Raw genomic sequence first — 17701 nt, forward strand, 5'->3', positions numbered from 1 at the left:
GCCTCAGCTGCAAATCCTCATTTATATGCACTGCTTGGCTCTTTGAGATTATGGGTGACTGCTTGCAGCTCCTTTACCTGAATTTTCTACGCTATCTATAACCATTTTCACTATCCAAAAAAGATATTTGAGATTTTTTAAAATGTTTTTTATCTTGTTCGCTTTGCTTAATTTACAAGAATACAAACACAGGGTGAATAAATTTTACTGGCATTGCCAATTCTTCGAGGTTGAGGCGCCCCGAAGCAAATAGTCTTTAGTATTTGAAAATAGAAAATATAGAATGATTTTCTTAAAGAGAAAAGGGTATGTTCATTTTAGTGATATATTGTTGCATTTCTACCCAATGTAATAAACACCAAGCATTTTACCGAGAACTTGGCTGTTCTATGTTTTCAATGTTCTTTTACAATTCAAAATAAAAATCCCTGAGCAATTTCAGCTGCCCAGGGAATGCTGGCTTTCTCCGGAGATGAGTGAGCCGGAGACAAGTCAGCAAGACTATGAGAACCCAGGCCTGATGGGACTGTGACACAACTCTACCACAAAGAAAAGGTGAGGAGTAAGCCAGGCTGACGACAGGGCCTCCTAAAACACACCCGCCCAAGGAGAAAGCCAAACGACTACCAGCCTAGTGCTAACAAAGGTTAACCTAAAATTCTGCCTGCAAAAGTAAGTGAACGATGACGGTCCCATTCACAGTAGTCAAATCATGGAAACAACACAAGAATCCAACGGGAGATGAATGGAAGAAACCAATGTACATCCATGTGCAATAGGATCTAACTCCAACATAAGGAAGGGGTGAAGGAATGAAACATGCTCCAACATCCATGAGCCTGGAGAAGAAGCCAAACACAAACGGTCACTTAAGGCCCTATGTTATGAAATAACCAGAATAGGCAAACTCATGGGACAGAAAGAAGGGATGGGTAACCTGATCTTAATAATAAAGGCATATATGTTTTAAATCTTCTATTTAACAATATAGTAAGAATATAAATGCAACTATTTACTAACTCTATGACAAGTAAAGGCAACAAACTAGGTATTCATTGTTACTCTGGATAACATTTCCCTGAAAAATAAAAATGGTTTTGTGTAGGCCCCCCTCCCCCCAAAAATATCCAGTTCATGTGAATATCTTTTCCATGGTATTTGACTTCTTGCAGTGGATCTACATCCTTATTAGTCATCTCATAGAAATATTTGGGAAAGAGGATTCTAGATTGAACTGTGTGCCCCACAATTCAGATGTCCCAACCAGAATCCCCAATATGACTGTACTTGGAGACAGAGATCTGAAAGACCTAAATGGGGTGATATTGGGTGACAAGAGTATTGCTCTAGTCTGATAAACTGATGTCTTTATATAAAGAGGAGTTGTAAGATATCACAAGAAATGTACACAATGCCCTACTATGTAACTGCACCCTCTTTGCACAGCACCTTGTAATAAAAAAAAAAAAAAAAAAAAAAAAATTTATGTTCAATTGATAATAAAAATAAAAAAAAAAATAAAAAAATAAAAAAATATATAAAGAGGAGTTACAGGTCTCTGACTTGCTGTTCTCTCTCTCTCTCTCTCTCTCCCCTTCCTCTTTGTCTTCTTTCTTTCCTTCCTCTGTCCTTTCTCTCTTTCTTTCCTTCCTCTTTGTCTTCTCTCTCCTTCCTCTTTGTCTTCTCTCTCTCTCTCTCTCTCTCTCTCTCACACACACACACACACACACACATACACACTCTTATACAGACACAGCAAGAAGGTAACTATCAAGGGGCTGGGAATGTGGCTTAGCGGTAGAGTGCTTGCCTAGCAGGCATGAAGCTCAGGGTTTGATTCCTCAGCACCACATAAACAGAAAAGGCCAGAAATGGTGCTGTGGCTCAAGTGGTAGAGTGCTAGCCTTGAGCAGAAGGAAGCCAGGAACTATGCTCAGGCCCTGAGTTCAAGCTCCAGGACTGGCAAGAAAAAAAGAGAGAGAGAGAGAGAGAGAGAAGGAAAGAAAGAAAGAAAGAAAGAAAGAAAGAAAGAAAGAAAGAAAGAAAGAAAGAAAGAAAGAAAGAAAGAAAGGAAGGAAGGAAGGAAGGAAGGAAGGAAGGAAGGAAGGAAGGAAGGAAGGAAGGAAGGAAGGAAACTGTCAGTGTGCCAGAAAGAGCCCTCTCACCAAAGCCACTTCAGTTACCATCTGTATCACATACACTGCTTGGGCAGTGTACACTGTTCTGTTATGGAAATTCTAGAAAATTAATAAAATGAGCTTTACTCATTTTTCCCAACAGCTCCTAATAGCTCTTTAGTATTCAAATTGTATTTATACCACGTATCATTTCATCACTGAATTTCTTTCCCTCAGTAAGTAAGGGCCCTAATGGCCCTAATGACACCATTTGTCGGTGGCTTGGTGCAGCCCAGCAGGACATCAACAGCATTCTTCCCAGACGTCGTCTAGACATCCACTCAAGATAGAAGTCAGGGGCTGGTGGCTCATGCCTGTAGTTCTAGCTACATAGGAGGCTGAGATCTGAGGATCACGGTTCAAAGCCAGCCCTGGCAGCAAAGTTGATAAGACTCTTATCTCCAATTAACCACCCAATAACTGGAAGTGGTACTGTGGCTCAAAATGATAGAGTGGTAGCCTTAAGCAGAAGAGCTCAGGGACAGCACTCAGGCCCTGAGTTCAAGCCCCTTGACTGACAAAAGAAAAAACTTCCCATGAACCCCAACAAATATGCTTATGTTCCTGAGGTGCCTCAAAGCAGATTTGATGCTGAAAGACACTGTCTATCAGTTTTCAAGCTTCTATCCCGAGGAATGTCACCTCTGAGATGGCCTGTGCCCCATCTGCCCTTTTTGGTAGGAAACAATTGGTCACATGGCTGACCAATTTCCTTGAATGATAATGGGCCTGGCTTCATTTCCTTTTGGTGTTTAGGTGCTGTAATTCTTTACTTTCTAATCTGCATCTTTTAGCAATGTATTTAGCTGCAACTACTAGGCGACTCAATTTAGAGAGTCTCAAATATAAGCAAAAATGTTTTCCACAGAATAAAGGATGTTGCTTCAGCTGCTCGGTCTTCCATCCCATGGTCTCTAGTTGCTGATAGTTTTTACGTTTATGGTTATGAAATGATTGCTGTATCTCCAGATATCACATGCAAGTTCTGCGCAAGAAAAAACAAAAAGCAACAACATCTTTCCTTACAAAGCTTCATCTTTTCCTCTGGGGAAAAGTGCATGTGTGCATGTGTGTGTGAATACACACACACACATCTTTCATTTCACTAGCCAAAGCTAGAGCTCATGGCAACTCCTGGATTAGCTAAAGAACAAAAGAATGAGATTGTGAAACCATTTTAGATCAACCCAAATCAATCCCTGCGCTAAAGGAGCTACCTGCTCATGCTGAGCGCCCTTTCTCCAGTGCCCTTAAGAAACGTCAAAGATCATGGCCCTGCTAATGATACCTAATGGTACCTTGGTACCTTGATCAAAGACTTCCTGGCTCTAGGCTGAAAGCCCATTTCTGCTGTTTCAAGCCACACAATGTGTCCTAATTTGGCACAGAGACCCTAAGGAACTAACATAAGAACTGTGTCACAGTGTGAATCCATCTGGGATGGAATGCTTATTTCTAAGAAAACCTCTGAGTATAACAGTAAACATCACATTCTTCCCCTTCCTCCTCCTCTTCCTCTTTCTCCTCTTCTTCCTTCCCCTTCTCTTCCTCTTCCTCCTTCTCATCACCAACTAACCCTCTGGGAAGAAAAGCTATAGGAAGGCAGAAGTTTCTATCTCCCCATCTAATGCAAATTTGTCCAAAAAATGACTTGCAAACTTGTTTTCTGACACAAGGGTCATTACTATATTGCTCAAATTTTCCAACTCTCACTCACACTGTGGTTCTTTCATAGCCTAATTCCCAAAACCAATCCCTCAGGAATATGTCTCATGAATCTTTATAAAATGTTCCTCAAATTCACCAAAATATATACAGTCCTTTTAGGTCAGTTTTGCTTTGAAGCTCTTCATTAGTTTTGGATTCTTCGCCAGCTTTTTAAAAAAAAAAAATGATGGCTGCTTTGAATACATTGATTTTGCATGATTACATTTTGCTTGGAAAATGCAATCATCTATGTAAATCCATAGAGTGTATTTCTATTTGGGGCAGAAAGAAAAAGGAGGCCATAATTGTAACAACCAAAATAACCAAGTGTAGTTAGAGGTGGATGAAGTAACCAACTTCGGGGGTATGCCACAACTCACATATCTCTGGGCACTTGTAGAAAACTGAAAAATGTTCATTAATTTTCTTTTTCTCCAGATGTCTGCAGATTAATCGTATCTATAACTGAGATTCTCAGAATGCACATACTTCTTATAGGCCAATCCCTACTTGTGTTTCTTAGCTGTTGAGAAGGAAATGGAGTCCACTTTGGGCCCAATTTGTGGTCCTACCTTTTTTTACTGTCAACTTTTTAAGATTATTATTTTATTATTATAACATCTACAAATTATCTTTAAGTAGTTGTACAAAAGAGTTGTCACTCCCTTCAACGTTCTCACTCTTGCAATAATTTCTTTTTTGTTTTGGTGTTGGTCTTGGGGCTTGAACTCGGGGCCTGGGCATTGTACCAGAGCTTCCTTTCTGCTCAAGGCTTGCACTCTACCACTTGAACCACAGCACCACTAGCAGCTTTTTCTGAGTAGCTCAGTGGAGGTAAGAGTCCCATGGATTTTTCTGCTTAGGATGGCTTCAAACTGCAACCCTCCTATCTCAGCCTCCTAAATAGCTAGGATTCTAGGTGTGAGCCACCAGCACTGGGTCTGGTGGGGTTTTCTTAAGGTATTAAGGTAGCGACCCAATCCTCGCCCCCCCCCCGCCCCCAGCGGCCAAACTGCAATGGCTCTATCACCTTCCTCCCCATTTCTCACTCAAGGCCTTATGAATGCTAGTCTCTCTCTCTCTCTCTCTCTCTCTCTCTCTCTCTCTCTCTCTCTAGGGCAAGGGTAGACAAGGCTCTATTGATTCTTCACATTCTCCTCACCTCATCATTTCAGCTAGGACCATTTGACCAAGGTGGTCACTTACTGTGCAACAATTGGAATCTAAGACATTTGGATATTTTTACTAAGTAGATTAAAGGCCGGGAGTCCCCCTCCACACCACCGCATTGACTCACAGACTTGTCCCACAGTGCCATCCTCTGAGCTTGGTGATGCCCGGGCCGAGTCGGGCTTGTACTATTCCAGATGCAGGACAGGAGTGATTCCCAGGACAAAGCAGATATGAAGAAGAGGTTAGCCAGGTAGGCTAACAGTATGGCCACTCACACACAATCAGAGACCATTCCCCTGAGTATCACACCCCGATGGCCTTCAAGCTGTTTCCCAAGTGAACACAACCAAAAAGTTAACCTGACTAAGTGCTAGAAGTGAAGGTTGGGGTGTAAAGGAATTCTGCCTCCTCCTTTGAAAAGAAAAACGTGTGCTAAACTCATGCAAGTAGAGGATTCTTTTTTGTTGGGTTTTTTTTTTAAGATTAATTAAAAGGCGAAACACTGCCACCTACCGGAAGAGGAGAACCCGCAAAGGACATCAAAGCGTGAGGATTAGGCCCTCAGTAACCCGCAGCCCTACCTAGCTTTGAACAGAAGCAGAGCAGAGCTTTGTCTGGCCTGACCCCATCCCGCCAGGAAGCTGTATGGTGACTTAAAAAACCAACAATCAAAACATATGAGAGAGAAAACTAAAAGCGAAGTGTAACTAGGCAACTGGGACCTTTTGGCATTTGTTATTTACTGTACAATTGTGTTCTAAGGATAGATGATCAAGAATGACACCAAGATACTTTTTTTTTTTTTTTTTTTTTTGCCAGTCCTGGGGCTTGGACTCAGGGCCTGAGCACTGTCCCTGGCTTCTTTTTGCTCAAGGCTAGCACTCTGCCACTTGAGCCACAGCGCCACTTCTGGCCATTTTCTATATATGTGGTACTAGGGAACTGAACCCTGGGCTTCGTGTATAGGAGACAAGCACTCTTGCCACTAGGCCATATCCCCAGCCCCTGGTTCTAGTTTTTTTTGAGCTCCCTGTATATTCTGGTTATTAGTCCCTGGTCAGATGTGTAGCTAGTAAAACTTTTGTCTCATTCTGTAGGTTGACTTTTCAGCCTACTAGACTACATCCTTCCCTCTGCAGAAGCTTTCTACCTTGATGCAATCCCACCTGTCAATCATGGCTCCTGTTTGCCGAGCTACTGGAATTCTATTCCGGAAGTTACCACCTATGCCAGTAAGTTCAAGTGTTCTTATTGTTGTCTCTTAAAATTTGACCACCATTTCTATTCTTTTGTCTAATTTCATCCACTTCTAATTCCAGTTACTTGCCAGTAGTAATAGCTTGGTAACCATATTGTGTGAGAGGCCTTGTGAAGACTCCAACTTCCAAAAAATTCAGGGTTAGGAATGAGTCTCAATTACTTACAGAATAAAAGCATGTGGTCACCAGATTTTACCTCAGAATCATCTAGTGGTGGGAAAAGCTGAGAGAAGCTCAGTCAGCACTGATGGCTCATGTTTGTGATCCTAGCTACTCAGGAAGTGGAGATTTGAGGACTGCAGTTCATAACCAGCCCATAAAGGCAAGTCTGTAAAGCCAGAAGTGGAGACGTGGCTCAAGTGGTAGAGCATCAGCCTTGGGTAGAAAACATCAAGTGAGTGCTTGAAGCCCTGAGTTCAAGCCCCAGTGGTGGCACAAAAAAATAAAGTGTGTGTGCGTGTGCGTATGTGTGTGTAAGTAATCTCTATGTTCTGTGCATATGAGACAAGAGGACTTTTTCATGGAGCATAACTATATTTTTCTCCCCAGTTTGTTTTTTGTCAGTCATGGGGCTTGAACTCTCGGACTGAGCTCTTCAGCTCAAGTCTAGTGCTCTATCACTTAAGCCACAGCACCACTTCCGGTCTTCCGGGGGTTAATGGGAGATAAGAGTCTCACGGACTTTCCTGTACAGGCTGGCTTTGAACCGTGACCCTCAGATCTCAGCCTCCTGAGTAGCTAGGATCACAGGCATGAGCCACCAGCACCAGGCTTCTCCCTACTTTTGTGTATGTATGTTCATTGAGAAAACACAAGGCAGTTAAATGTTTTTGTTCTTGACAGCACTCACTAAAACCACAAGATTGAACGAGAAACAGAAACCATCACTGATGAAACTGAGAGGTTCATAACCAGGTCACCCGTGCAAGGAGAAAGACAACAGACATCCAGGAGTGGCCGACAGCTTTGGAGAGAGAGGAAGGGGAATGTGACAGATAATTAAGCTCATCTTAAAGAGCAGAGACTCACCCCTACTCCCCTCCAGGCAGGACCCCAAGGGGAAAACCCAGAGCAGAAGGGGTGACTTGGAAGGAGGCCCAGGAAGCTTCCAGATTAGATGCCGGGACTTCTAATGCCTGGAGCGAAAACGGAAGGCTCCTCTCTGGAAATCCGTAGTAAGCTGGGAACAGAAAAGCACCCTGACCACACCACTGACACCAGCACTGTGTGGGCCCAGAGAAAACTAGATCCAGGCAGCTGCAAGCGCCCCCTCCAGCCACAGCGCAAAGTACCCCAGAGAAAAGAGTGATGACTGTAAGCCACAAATCTCCACTTACAATGAACATCCTCCTGTGAAACAAAACCAAACATTCCAGAGGAATACCAAGAGCTCGCCCATTTCCACTTCTGAGATGCTTCTGAATATGAAGATGTGACTGTAGTAGCATCCTTATTTGTTCATCTTTCCTTCCTATCAACTTTTGGGTTGTTTCTAGTTTTCTGCTATGACAGGCAATGCAGAGTTGTTACTTGCCTCCCAAGTACTACTTGAAGTCCCATATTTCTCTCTTCTGTCTTTGAGCCTTGTTATCTTTCCATTTGTATCCTTGTTTTCTAACCCATCTGGGGCCTGAAGTTAATTCCTTTGTAAAATTGAACTCCTTAGAATGAATGAGGTTGAACATGATCAAATGGATTACTTTGTATGTGAAATTGTCTTAAGGGGAGCAGGATTGTGATAGAAGGGGAGGATTACGTTATATTTATGGATGGAAATGCTATGTTGCAATGAAATCCCCCTTTTAAAACTAATGTATGCTAACATCTTTCAACTTCCCTAATTTGAAGTAACATTTGCCTCCATGTAAGACATTGATTGGTAATAATACTGAAAAACTGCAATACTTACATCAGGTCCCTCATCTGCTTCAAGGGCAAAAAAAAATCTTATTAAGCAGAGCTCCACGTAGACAGGAAAGGCTCTCCGGGGAGTGGATTGCCTTCAGGTTAACGTCTCTACGAAGAGAGCTGTGTAATTCTCCACATCACTGGACCGCCCACAGCCCGTCTCAAGTCCCCACACCGCCTGCAAGACAAGCTCTTGAGCTTCCTCACTGGCCATCCATTCTGGGGACATGGCCTTCTCTGGGGTCATTGTGCAAGGCTTCTCTGCCAGAGGTAATGGGCCAGGAGGTGACGCCTCATGCCAGCACCAGCCACTTTACTACTCGAGGCCACCAGGGATGCAGAACGGGGGGCAGAGGAAGGGGCAGGGGGCGATTGCCTAGCCAGGCCTTTTCTGTTCCCAATAAAATGTGCATTTTCCTAGTCCCATTGCTTTTGTCTTACAGTCTGCTGTGTCTTCACATTAAAATACCATTTCTGGTACCTAGTTCCTCTGCTCGTCACGCCGTACGCTGAACACACTGGACACTGGCGTGCACTGGACGGATATGCACTGCAGCTTGGCCCACAGCAGGCGCGTGCAGTCAGCGCTCTCCTCCAGACACTGCACGGCTGACTGGGGCTGGCACTATCACCTGTCACAAAACGAAACGCCAACACCACTTCCTACACAGGCTGGATTAGTTTCAAGCTATGCTCAGCTGGAAAATCCTAAATGGAACCATTCTCTGACAGAACCAAAGCTCCTTGGAGAAATGGCTGGTTCAAGGCTACCGAAACAAAGGGAGTTGGAAATTTAAAAAGAAAGGAAGACAGAAAGAAGGAAAGGAGGGAGGGAGGGAGTGAGGGAGGGAGGGCAGGCAAGCAGACAGAAAACGGGAGCACGTTTTTGGAGATGTTAGAAAAGCCCCTAATCGCCAAAGCCAAAGTATTCATACAACAAACTAAACGACAACAGCATTGCATTTTACCTGAAAGGACCTCAGGCCTGAGCTCACACTAATACAAATGATGGAGTTTTAAAATGAAAGGGACACATTTTCTTTAAATAACTCTAACCTGAGTACACACTCCCTCCAGGAAATAAAGTTCTTTCTCCTTTCATGTGTGCTTGCCTGCCTCGGCAACTCTTCCAAAGGACAAAGCACCAAGGTGGATAAACTAACTTACAGCAGAACTTCCAGCAGACAGGACCTTAACAGGAGAAATCACCAGCAAATCAACTGACAGCACGCATCCCATATGGTACAGTGGGAAGGACCTATCAGATAAACTCACACTGAGGCACGCCTCACAAGGGAATGGACAGAAGTACAGAGGAGACAAGAGCAGGCCGATGGGGAGGAGGGCCCTATTACATGGGGTGGGTGATGTGTCACCTCGAAACAGAGCATTACTAGAAACAAAATTAGTTTTGTTGCTGTGTTCTATTGTGCAAATGATCACATAAGATATTCAAATTAGGTGAGTTTAGGAAAGGCTATGGGAATGTGTCTGGACTATCTCTGCAACTTTAAAGTATGAAATTAGTACAAAATAAAAAGATGCCTTAAAAAATAAGCACAAAAAGGACACAGTAACTGAAAGCATAGCTGTATTTAAAATTAAGGAATTAATTTCACAGAATTAATTTCACAGGAATTTCATCAATACCACAGTTTATTTGTAAACATGTTATATGTGCCAATAATCAAATTGACAATACTTTATACATCTCACTTCATAATATTAACATCATGACAGAAAAACAACCCACTGTACTCAGTTTTGTACTTTAAAATCTTTTAATACAAACTGTTTGAAATACTGAACATTAAAAAGAAACATGAATGGCAGAAAAGGACAAAGTATCAAGTAAAAGAAATCACTATTATTCACCCCAAGATACACATAAAATCACCTAATTACATATTTTTAAAAGGCTAAATCAGATGATTGTATTTGAAAATGACATTAAATTGCCTTTCTTCAGACCCATTTGAGAGATGAAATCCTATTCCTACTGAATTCTTTGCCATTTTTTTCTTTAGCTCTTTTCTTGTTTCTCGGTTCCTGAAGAATGTCTGCTTACCATGGACTCAGCCTCAGTAAGGGATGGGGGAAAAAACAAACAAGAGAAGGTGGTACAAAGCCAAATGACTTAAACATTTGCAAAACGATTAGATAACATTTTTCCATGAATCTTCTTTGGCAAGTAACAAAGTCTGTATTTTAAAATTATTTTTTTGTTGAACTGTATCAGCACTCCTAAGACTTAAGAGATGCATTTTCACATGAGTAGGACAAAGCCACCTTCACAAAGGACAGCACTAACATCAGCATTTCCTAGTCTGCTCAAATCTCCATCTGTTAACAGTCTGAGGTCTTCGGCTGAGAACCTGGTGAATACACCGGACACACACCGCTCATTCAACACAGAAGCCACAGTGGAACCCATTCATGTCTCGTTAGCACTCTCCCTGAAGTTCATGATCATTATTAACTCTATTTCTTTCTCCATTATCTCTAAAGGAAACATGGCAGCACATCACTCCCATATTTTAAGCTTTAAACTCAGCTCTTGCTCTCAAGAACTACAAACGTTCAGTTCTTTATTAGTGTACATGTCATTACAATTGATTTAGATGGTTAATACAAGAATAAATAACTATAATTCAAATGAAGCAAATTAAAGTGAGATTATAAAAAGCCCTGATCAAAAGAAATACTTACAGCTTTCAGTTGAAAAACTGGAAGTTACATACATACGTAACTAATAGCACTAGGAATGTACATTATCATTATTGAAAAAACAAACGACTGGCTCACAGTCATAAGAAATTATTTTAATATTAGTATCTATTTTTTCTTTTTGTAGACAAACATACACATGGTTTCTACCTTATGTAAGACCAAGTAGAAAACTAAACATTACCACATTTAAGTGAAGCACAGTACCACTGTTCCAAAGGTAACCTGCTCCAAGATATCCAATTCTATAGACAGACCATCTAAATGCATGGGTGTGTTAACAGTTTTAAGAAGGCATATATTTCCAGAAGTATGTTAAATACACAAATAACAAGTTCTATAAATAACAAAATTCATCAGCAAAAATGTTAGGCTATCACATTATCCAATTTTCTAATGATTTAAGTGTTTTAGATATATGCTGTTAGCCAGTTAGTTTGGTTACAATTTAAACTAACAAACCATTTCTCCATAAGAAGAGCTAAAGTAAACTATAACACTGCACTAACTTCCCAAGGAAGGTAACTTGAAAAGTCTAGAAAGTGATTTCAATTGTTTGGACATATAAATTACTAAAAGAATCAATAACTCAAGAAATACACCAAAATTATCCAACTTTTCATTTCCTCCAAAACTACTGACATAAATTTGAGATAAAAATTAAGAATATATCTTCAAAGTAGGCTTATCAGTGAAGTGTTTTAATCCAAAGACATATTCTTAATATTTCTAATAAGTAGTGCTAACCTAAAATCACAACCCTTCAATTTCCATAACAATTCATTGGTAAAGCTACAAAACAAACAAAAACTGGACATGCAGCAGTCTCAGCTATGAGTGGAAAATAAATTCTATTTTTCATAAAGACTCTATGAAAATATAAAGCCCAAAGTGAGTGACAACTGAAGTCCACATATAAACACTGTTTAAAAATAGAATGTTCTCCAAAGCTTCTCATGAGATGTCGATGAAGAATCAGAATTAAGGTCGTATAACCCAAGGTTAAGTTATACACAACTATGCTGATTTACATATCTTCACCAATGTTCAATTAATGTACATAATTTACAGACCTCACAGGAATTCTTAATGCCCCATCATACCATTTCTCAACACTGGATGTTTACTGTTTTTACTACTTTAAGTATCAAGAAGCCTTTTCAGAGGGAAGAGTCCTGTCTCTCCCTTGATCCCCTAAAGTATAGATAACAAAATATAAAATTAAACAAGATTTATGTCCGATAAACTAACATATAAAATTACCATTGCAATATTCATAGTGACTGCTTATAAACAGAACAGTCATCATAAAGCCTATAAAGTATATACTTAGTTTTATAAAAGAAATGCAGATTGTCTTAGGGTAAAAAATACAGTGTGGCTGCTAGAAAGCACTTGGTTGCGATCAGGTGTGCAATACCAAACAACTCTTCAGAAAACATCGGCATGTCCCCAAACACTTAACATCAGCAAGGCAAGAACTGTACCGCAGCAGCAGGATGCTTACCAGTGGCTGTCACTACAAAGCTAACACGAAGAAAGAAAAAAGGCAGGAAGGGTGAGCAACAGACTTAGGTGTAATCAAGTTATTGCAAATGGAGGTTGGCAATAAGAAGTGAGGAAGGTGATCGTCCATTCCATTCTGATAAGATGCCATCTTTAAATACTAAGTTTTTTGCAGGAAGCGGAACTCCCACGTCGGCACCGGATGACTGGGAAAGCAAGCTTGAAAAGCTAGGTTCTGCGTGAATGTCCAGTGTTGAAGCACCTTCCTGAAGGACAAAGAAACAAGAGGAACGTCCACATTCAGTTTTGCCAGTACAACTTAACCAACCCATAACCACTTACTTATTATAACTGAGATATAACTTGACTACCTGAGAAACGTGCATGGGATACAAAATACTACAGGAGATGCAAAATCTGCCCAACCAACCTAAAAGAATGACGCAAGTTACACTGTAGTAAGTGCTTTGAAATAGAAATAATGAAAGCTAGAAGATTAAAGGATTAGAAAAATTAGTCCTCAGAGACTGGACCTACCGCAAAGCTATCATCTACCAGGAAAACACTACTGGAAAAAAATCTGTTACAACACTGAGTTCAGAGCAATCTCTGCACTTGAAAGCTTCTCATGTTCACATATTTAATGCTCACCTCTCCCCTTTCTATCTTTGTACCTCCTAGGCTCTGCCTGGAATACTCTCTGTCTCTCTCTCGCTCTTTTTGTTGGTCATGGAGCTTGAACTCTGGGCCTGGGCGCTGTCCCTGAGCTCTTCAGCTCAAGGCTAGTGCTCTACCACTTGAGCCACAGCACCACTTCCTGTTTCCTGGTGGTTAATTAGAGATAAGAGTCTCACGTCTTTCCTACCCATGCTGGCCTTGAACTGTGATCCTCAGATCTCAGCCTCCTGAGTAGTCAGGATTACAGGCGTGAGCCACTAGAGCCCGGCTTACTTCTCTATTTTTAAATGAGGTATCCCTTTAGATTCCATCATAATATAGCTCCTCCAAAGTACTTTCTAAAACCTAGCTACTTACATATTTTAATGTTTGACTGTTGTCCTACAGAACTGTACATGTTCTATTACACATTACCATTTCCTGGTGCTTGGCAAAGTCTGATACAGGGTAGACTTAAGTATGTATAAATGAATGAATGTGTAAATAAAACTTCAAATACAGTCTCAAAACATTGCATCAAATATTCAAAACAGATATGTTCCATTCTAAAAGCCTGCACATCAAGTCTCACAATATCCTTGTCTCTCTTGGGTCCACAGCATCAGCCTTTGCTGGTACAGCAGGTGCCACACCCAGAAGTGAAGGCATTAGTGGAGGTCAGCACATGTGCACCCCAGCTCCTAGCATGGTACATGGCTGCAGCCCATCCCAACACAACTCTGCTAAATGAAGCACTGAATGGAACCTAGGCTTCTGGCTGAGCTCGAAGAACACCTGCCCAGTGAAATGTGCAAGCCAATTAACTTCCTGAATCTCAAGAGTCATTCACAAAATGAAATTAGTGCTTATTTCATATTTTGATGCTATAGATACTCAACAGACATGGAGGGATTCTGTATACTTAAAGGTCTACACAAATGCCATTTGGATTTTGAGGGGTTTGTTACCTGGAATGAGTGAACAAAGTTAAGGACTTGCAGAGAGAGTTTTCTACTGGAATGTAAGAGATTTTGAAGGCTGAAAAAAAAAAGAGATAAAAGTTTTAAGACAAACAATGTCACAAACTAAAATTTACAAGATGTTAGCAATTTAAGTGCTGGATATGGTATGGATATGCATTCTAATAATTACATAATTTTTGTTGGTGGTGGTGGCGGTCATGCAGCTTGAACTTGGGGTCTGGGTGCTGTCTTTTGCTCAAGGCTAGCACTCTACCACCCTTAGCCACAGCACATCTGCATTTTTTAGTGGCTAACTGGAGATAAGAGTCTTACAGACTTTTCTGCCCCAGCTGGCTTCAAACCACAATGCTCAGATTTCAGCCTCCTGAGTTGCTAGGATTACAGGCATGAGCTACCCTGCCCGGCACATACATTTTTTTTGAAAAAACATTTTCAATGTTTTCATTAATCTTTTGCCTGTTCTAATAATATGAAGTGAAATAGTATAGTTTTAAAAGGGCCATTTTGAAATAAAATATAATGTGCAACTATATCATCTGAGAGCAACCACTCCCAAAGGATCAGTTAGTGGACACCAAACCTGCATACCATCACTAAAAAGTAGTATTTCAGAAAATGGAGGAATAGAGAAAATTTAGGGAAATCATTCAAATTCTAATAGGAGACCATTATTATTAATATAACTGGAGTGTGTAATATGCTGAGAAAGAGAAGTGCACAAGGAATTTTCTATAAGTATTTTTGTATTTAGAATTAGGTTCATACTCTACATGCCCATTTCACCACACCTTTACCAAACCTAGATAAATAAGTTCATGTAAATTACCATAGCACTTGTCAAACCAAAACCTAATTTAACACTTAAACCTCTAATCTTTAGTCGGTGATCAAATGTATACCAGGCAATTACCATGCTCATGTGTGGAATGAAAACACTGATAGCTTGAAGATGTGATGGACACTAGTATGCAAGAGGCTCAGACTGCCAGCCTGGGCAGACAATCCTAAGAGACTTTTATCTCCAATTAGCCAGCAAGAAGCTGGAAGCAGACATATGGCTCAAGTGGCAGAGCACCAGCCATAAGTAAAGGTGAAAAAGCCAAGTAAGAATGCAGGGCCAGAGTTCAAGCCACAGTACTGACAAAAACAATCAAATCAAGAACCTTTCCTGACAATGAATATATACCCTCACCTTTCTTTTCTGCAAAGGCCATGAGTAGCAATTTTCTGACATACTTTCCGGTTTAATTCAGAACTGAATAGAGGAATTCCAAAGCACAGCTCAAGAGGAACCCAATCTGCTTCTGTTGTGGTACCTAAAAAAGGACACAAAACATTGTTACACACACACACACACACACACACACACACACACAGATATACACAGTGTGAGCCACAGGGGCCTCTTAATCTGAAGTTCCCAGGTTCTTCCCATCCCAGTGATAGCCACCAGGGGCTTGCTAAGGGGAAGGGATTCAATCAGGTCAAGTAACCTCAAAACACAAGAATCTATCTTTTGCCTGTGTCCATGCAGCTGGGGAGAAGCACACAGTTTTCACCATGTGTACAAGGTAGGTATGTGCAAAAAAAGACACTGCAAGATAAGAGAATGAATATATAAAAATATTTACCACAAGAATAATGAAGATAAGGTAATTATTCTGAGGTCCTAACTTTATACTAATAGAATTCTTATTCTAAATATATGCAAATGTTTCTTGGAGAATTCATATTGAAAAAGCTCACTGTGGATTGGACATATATCAGACAAATGGCTTAAACAAAAAAGTAAAGCCTCAGAAACTAGTTTAATAAAACTGCAAAGCACTTTTAACATCTTACCAGAGTTTTGTTTTGCTGTCAAATCTACAGTGGCTTCCTCAATGACCATTTCAAATGACTCTGTACTCCCGTGTACATCTGAGCAAGAAGCCAAGTCGGGTTCTCCTTTAAGGACAAACAGTATTAGGATACTAGCGGTCAGCCAGAGCTGTCAATAAATCAATCTTAACATAAAGAGGACTGCAAGCAACAGTAATAATGGCAATAATGATGTTTTCTGTTTAAAGCAGTCATTTTGTACTCTCAAGATGTCTGGCAGTGTCCTGGCTCTGGGACAGAGCACAAGTTTAGGCTTTCCTTTACATCATAACTAGAGCCATCTCCAGTTCAACCACAGAAATAAGCAGCCTGGTTATATTCTTCCTTTTAAAAATTTTATTTCATATCCTTCAGCAATAAGACCCTCCAGGATTCCCTACCTCTTACCTACTTGTCTGCTCATCTACTACTACTCCCCAACAATTCTTGCTTTTGGCTAACCCACAGTTTACTCCCTCCCTCTGTCTACAAGTCTGTAAAACTCCACAAATTCAACAATCCTCTTTTTGCCAATTAAGTCATTTTTTTAGTGCTCAGTCTAAACTGTACCTTGATTACGGGGTCTAGCTGGGAGGCTCAGCTGGGCTGAGGTATGCCTTCTCTGTCCTCCATTAGCACTGTAAGCAGCCTGCTACTCATTACAACTCCTCAATGTCTCCCTTACTAGGCTTTCACAAACCTTGGAATAAAAACAGGTCTTAACAATTTAAGTATCTCTAGCACCAGAAACATGTTTATTGTTTAAATATTTGTGGGATGAATGACAAAAATAACAGCTGTGGTAGACACATTTTTTTTTTAAATGACTGAATCCTCTTTTCTGCTAAACACCATGGCAAATAACTGGCAGTCATCTGTTGAAAGCTATCCAACTCTTTTGGCTAAAGATAAATGGCCTAGAAATAGATAGCCAACTCAAATCTGCCAATCCAATCCATAAGGTAGCTAATAATTAATCACATTTTCTCAAGAGTTCATGTTCATGAAATGCAGTCAAGAGTGAACTGAAAGGTCTCCCAGTGTTAACAGTTAGAGCTGGCACCTGTAGTCAAAGCCACAAGCAAATCAGTCTTATGAGAGATCGGGAAGATTCAGTAGACATGAGAAGGTGATTCAAACATGAATTTAACTAAAAAGAAAAATATGTAGCATAGTAAATTGCTGGTAATATGCTGGACAAATTGGAAACAGAAAGATGAGGACAGGAAGTCTAAGCAGGAAATAGTTGCAACTTGTCCAAGGTATGAAGATCCAGGTAACATCAGTTGTATGAGAGATGTTTCTAAGGTCTAATTCTCAAGAATTTAAACACTAATTAAGTCTACTTTGGAAACAGTTTTATAAAGATGATGAGTTTTGAAACCATCATGTCCTAAGGCTGAATACAAGCCTAGAAACACAACAACCATGATAAACTGCTTGTTTCCATAACCTGGAGTTTGTTTCACTTAGCACCATCTTATGTGATCATGTGGACACAGCTATTGAGCTATTGTGATCTTCTGCTAGGACTATCCTAGACATATACTAATTATTACCAATGAAGGAAACCACAGAGTCTATGTTTCTTTGGGTCTGGCTCATTTCACTTAGTATGGTGGGTTTTTTTTCCCCAACTCTTTCCATTTCCTTATGAATGGGGCAATGTCATTCTTTCTGATAGAAGCATAGAATTCAATTGTGTATATATACCTAATTTCTTGATTCATTCATCTACTGAGGG

General features: G+C 40.5%; 1 protein-coding gene across 2 annotated transcripts in view; it reads right to left on the bottom strand.

Moving 5' to 3' along the window:
- Positions 1-10248: 10248 nt before the first annotated feature.
- Fam91a1 (family with sequence similarity 91 member A1) overlaps positions 10249-17701 on the bottom strand; it is a 44530-nt gene continuing 37077 nt past the window's right edge. For both annotated transcript variants that reach the window (XM_048358432.1, XM_048358433.1), the window contains exons 21-24: positions 15940-16044; positions 15290-15413; positions 14083-14152; positions 10249-12723 (exon numbers count right to left, since the gene is read on the bottom strand). In XM_048358432.1, the coding sequence (XP_048214389.1) occupies positions 12538-12723; positions 14083-14152; positions 15290-15413; positions 15940-16044 (485 nt within the window). In that variant the 3' untranslated portion in view covers positions 10249-12537. The remainder of the gene's footprint in view (positions 12724-14082; positions 14153-15289; positions 15414-15939; positions 16045-17701) is intronic.

This window comes from Perognathus longimembris, chromosome 12, assembly GCF_023159225.1.
Source record: "Perognathus longimembris pacificus isolate PPM17 chromosome 12, ASM2315922v1, whole genome shotgun sequence".
Taxonomy (NCBI): Eukaryota; Metazoa; Chordata; class Mammalia; order Rodentia; family Heteromyidae; genus Perognathus; species Perognathus longimembris.